Genomic DNA, 1,346 nt, shown 5'->3' on the forward strand with positions numbered 1-1,346 from the left:
GAATTGGCTCAAACTTTCTACACAACATAAGTACATGTATATGCATCAGAAAACATTATAAAAATAGATAATTCTTTCATTGCCATTTTTTTGACAAAATACCCTGCACTACATGTATTTCCATTGTTATACATACATTGCTTTCTTTCCTAATAAAGTGAATATGAAGTCCATTACGTAGGCTGGTATAGAGTGGAGGAACAGGTGCCAAAGAGGCCATGAGAAAGCTGGTCTGCATAAATATATCTTTGGACGATGAAATATCCAATCAAACGGATTGTCATAATAAGATTTAATAACCAGTGGATCTGTGGAGGTGAAGAAAAGGGGAGGGGTCAATAACAATTGATAAATAATGATAACTGACATAGCTGTATCCATGTAATAGGATTCTGTGTGCCTGTATTGGAGTGATAGACCTTGATATCTTTGGACCTGATTAATTAACAAATATCAATTAATAAAAAATTAATAATAGTTAAATTAATAATAATTATTAGTACTTAATTAATAATTAATTAATTAATAGTAATTAATTACTTATTCATTGCTGTTGCCCATCCCACAGATAATAACATGTTATTAACAAAATCCACAGGGACAATGTCTGCCTTTCCATTGATGTCAGCTCTTAGGACTCTTAATAATCCTTTACCAGTCTTTGGGGAGAGAGAAAGGGTTAAAATCATGAGTAGGTGTGGCCACTTACCGCTACAAATAAACCACCTGGACCATGGAAACAATCTATCCAACCCTAATTAATAATAAATAAATAAATAAATAAATAATAGTATTATCACTGTCATTAAATATTTACTACAGGTGATTAGTAGTAACACATACAATAGATCATACATGACTACATTCACCAGATATGATCACTATCCTCTCTCTCTCTTTCCCTCCCTCCCTCCCTCACTAACTGGTAGTGGGTCCTTCACAGCTGCTCCAATGATACTTGGTCTCAATATGGCCACTGGAAGGTCGTGGGCTTCTTCCATTATTATTTGTTCTCCGAGGGACTTTGAGTAAGTATATGTATTGGGGCGTCCTTCAAGTAATGATGGAGTGACCATGTTCCACATGTCATCCTTGAACCAGCTGGAAATGAAAAAAGAGAGAGAGAATTATTGTATATGCATATGCCAAATCACTCAATCAGAATAGTAAACAGGACTCACTCCAAAAGATTCAAAACTTTCTTGTAGTGAACTTCATTTTGATACACTTTCTCATCGATTTGTGTCAGCTGACAGAATGCATAGGCCGTAGATACATGTACAAAGGACTGAGAGAAAGAAAGAGAGAGGAAAAGAGAGATAAATCATTATTATGAAAATAATTCT

The 1,346-nt window shown here is 34.5% G+C and overlaps 1 protein-coding gene across 1 annotated transcript in view; it reads right to left on the minus strand.

Annotated features, from left to right (window-relative positions):
* Window positions 1-107: 107 nt before the first annotated feature.
* The window catches only part of LOC109589983 (fatty acyl-CoA reductase 1-like), a 4,421-nt gene continuing 3,182 nt past the window's right edge, over window positions 108-1,346 (minus strand). The window contains exons 2-7 of the mRNA XM_020005949.1: window positions 1,182-1,288; window positions 924-1,101; window positions 710-754; window positions 541-659; window positions 368-435; window positions 108-308 (exon numbers count right to left, since the gene is read on the minus strand). Coding sequence (XP_019861508.1) covers window positions 127-308; window positions 368-435; window positions 541-659; window positions 710-754; window positions 924-1,101; window positions 1,182-1,288 — 699 coding nt within the window. The 3' untranslated portion in view covers window positions 108-126. The remainder of the gene's footprint in view (window positions 309-367; window positions 436-540; window positions 660-709; window positions 755-923; window positions 1,102-1,181; window positions 1,289-1,346) is intronic.

This window comes from Amphimedon queenslandica, unplaced genomic scaffold, assembly GCF_000090795.2.
Source record: "Amphimedon queenslandica unplaced genomic scaffold, v1.1 AMPQUscaffold_10650, whole genome shotgun sequence".
Classification (NCBI taxonomy): domain Eukaryota; kingdom Metazoa; phylum Porifera; class Demospongiae; order Haplosclerida; family Niphatidae; genus Amphimedon; species Amphimedon queenslandica.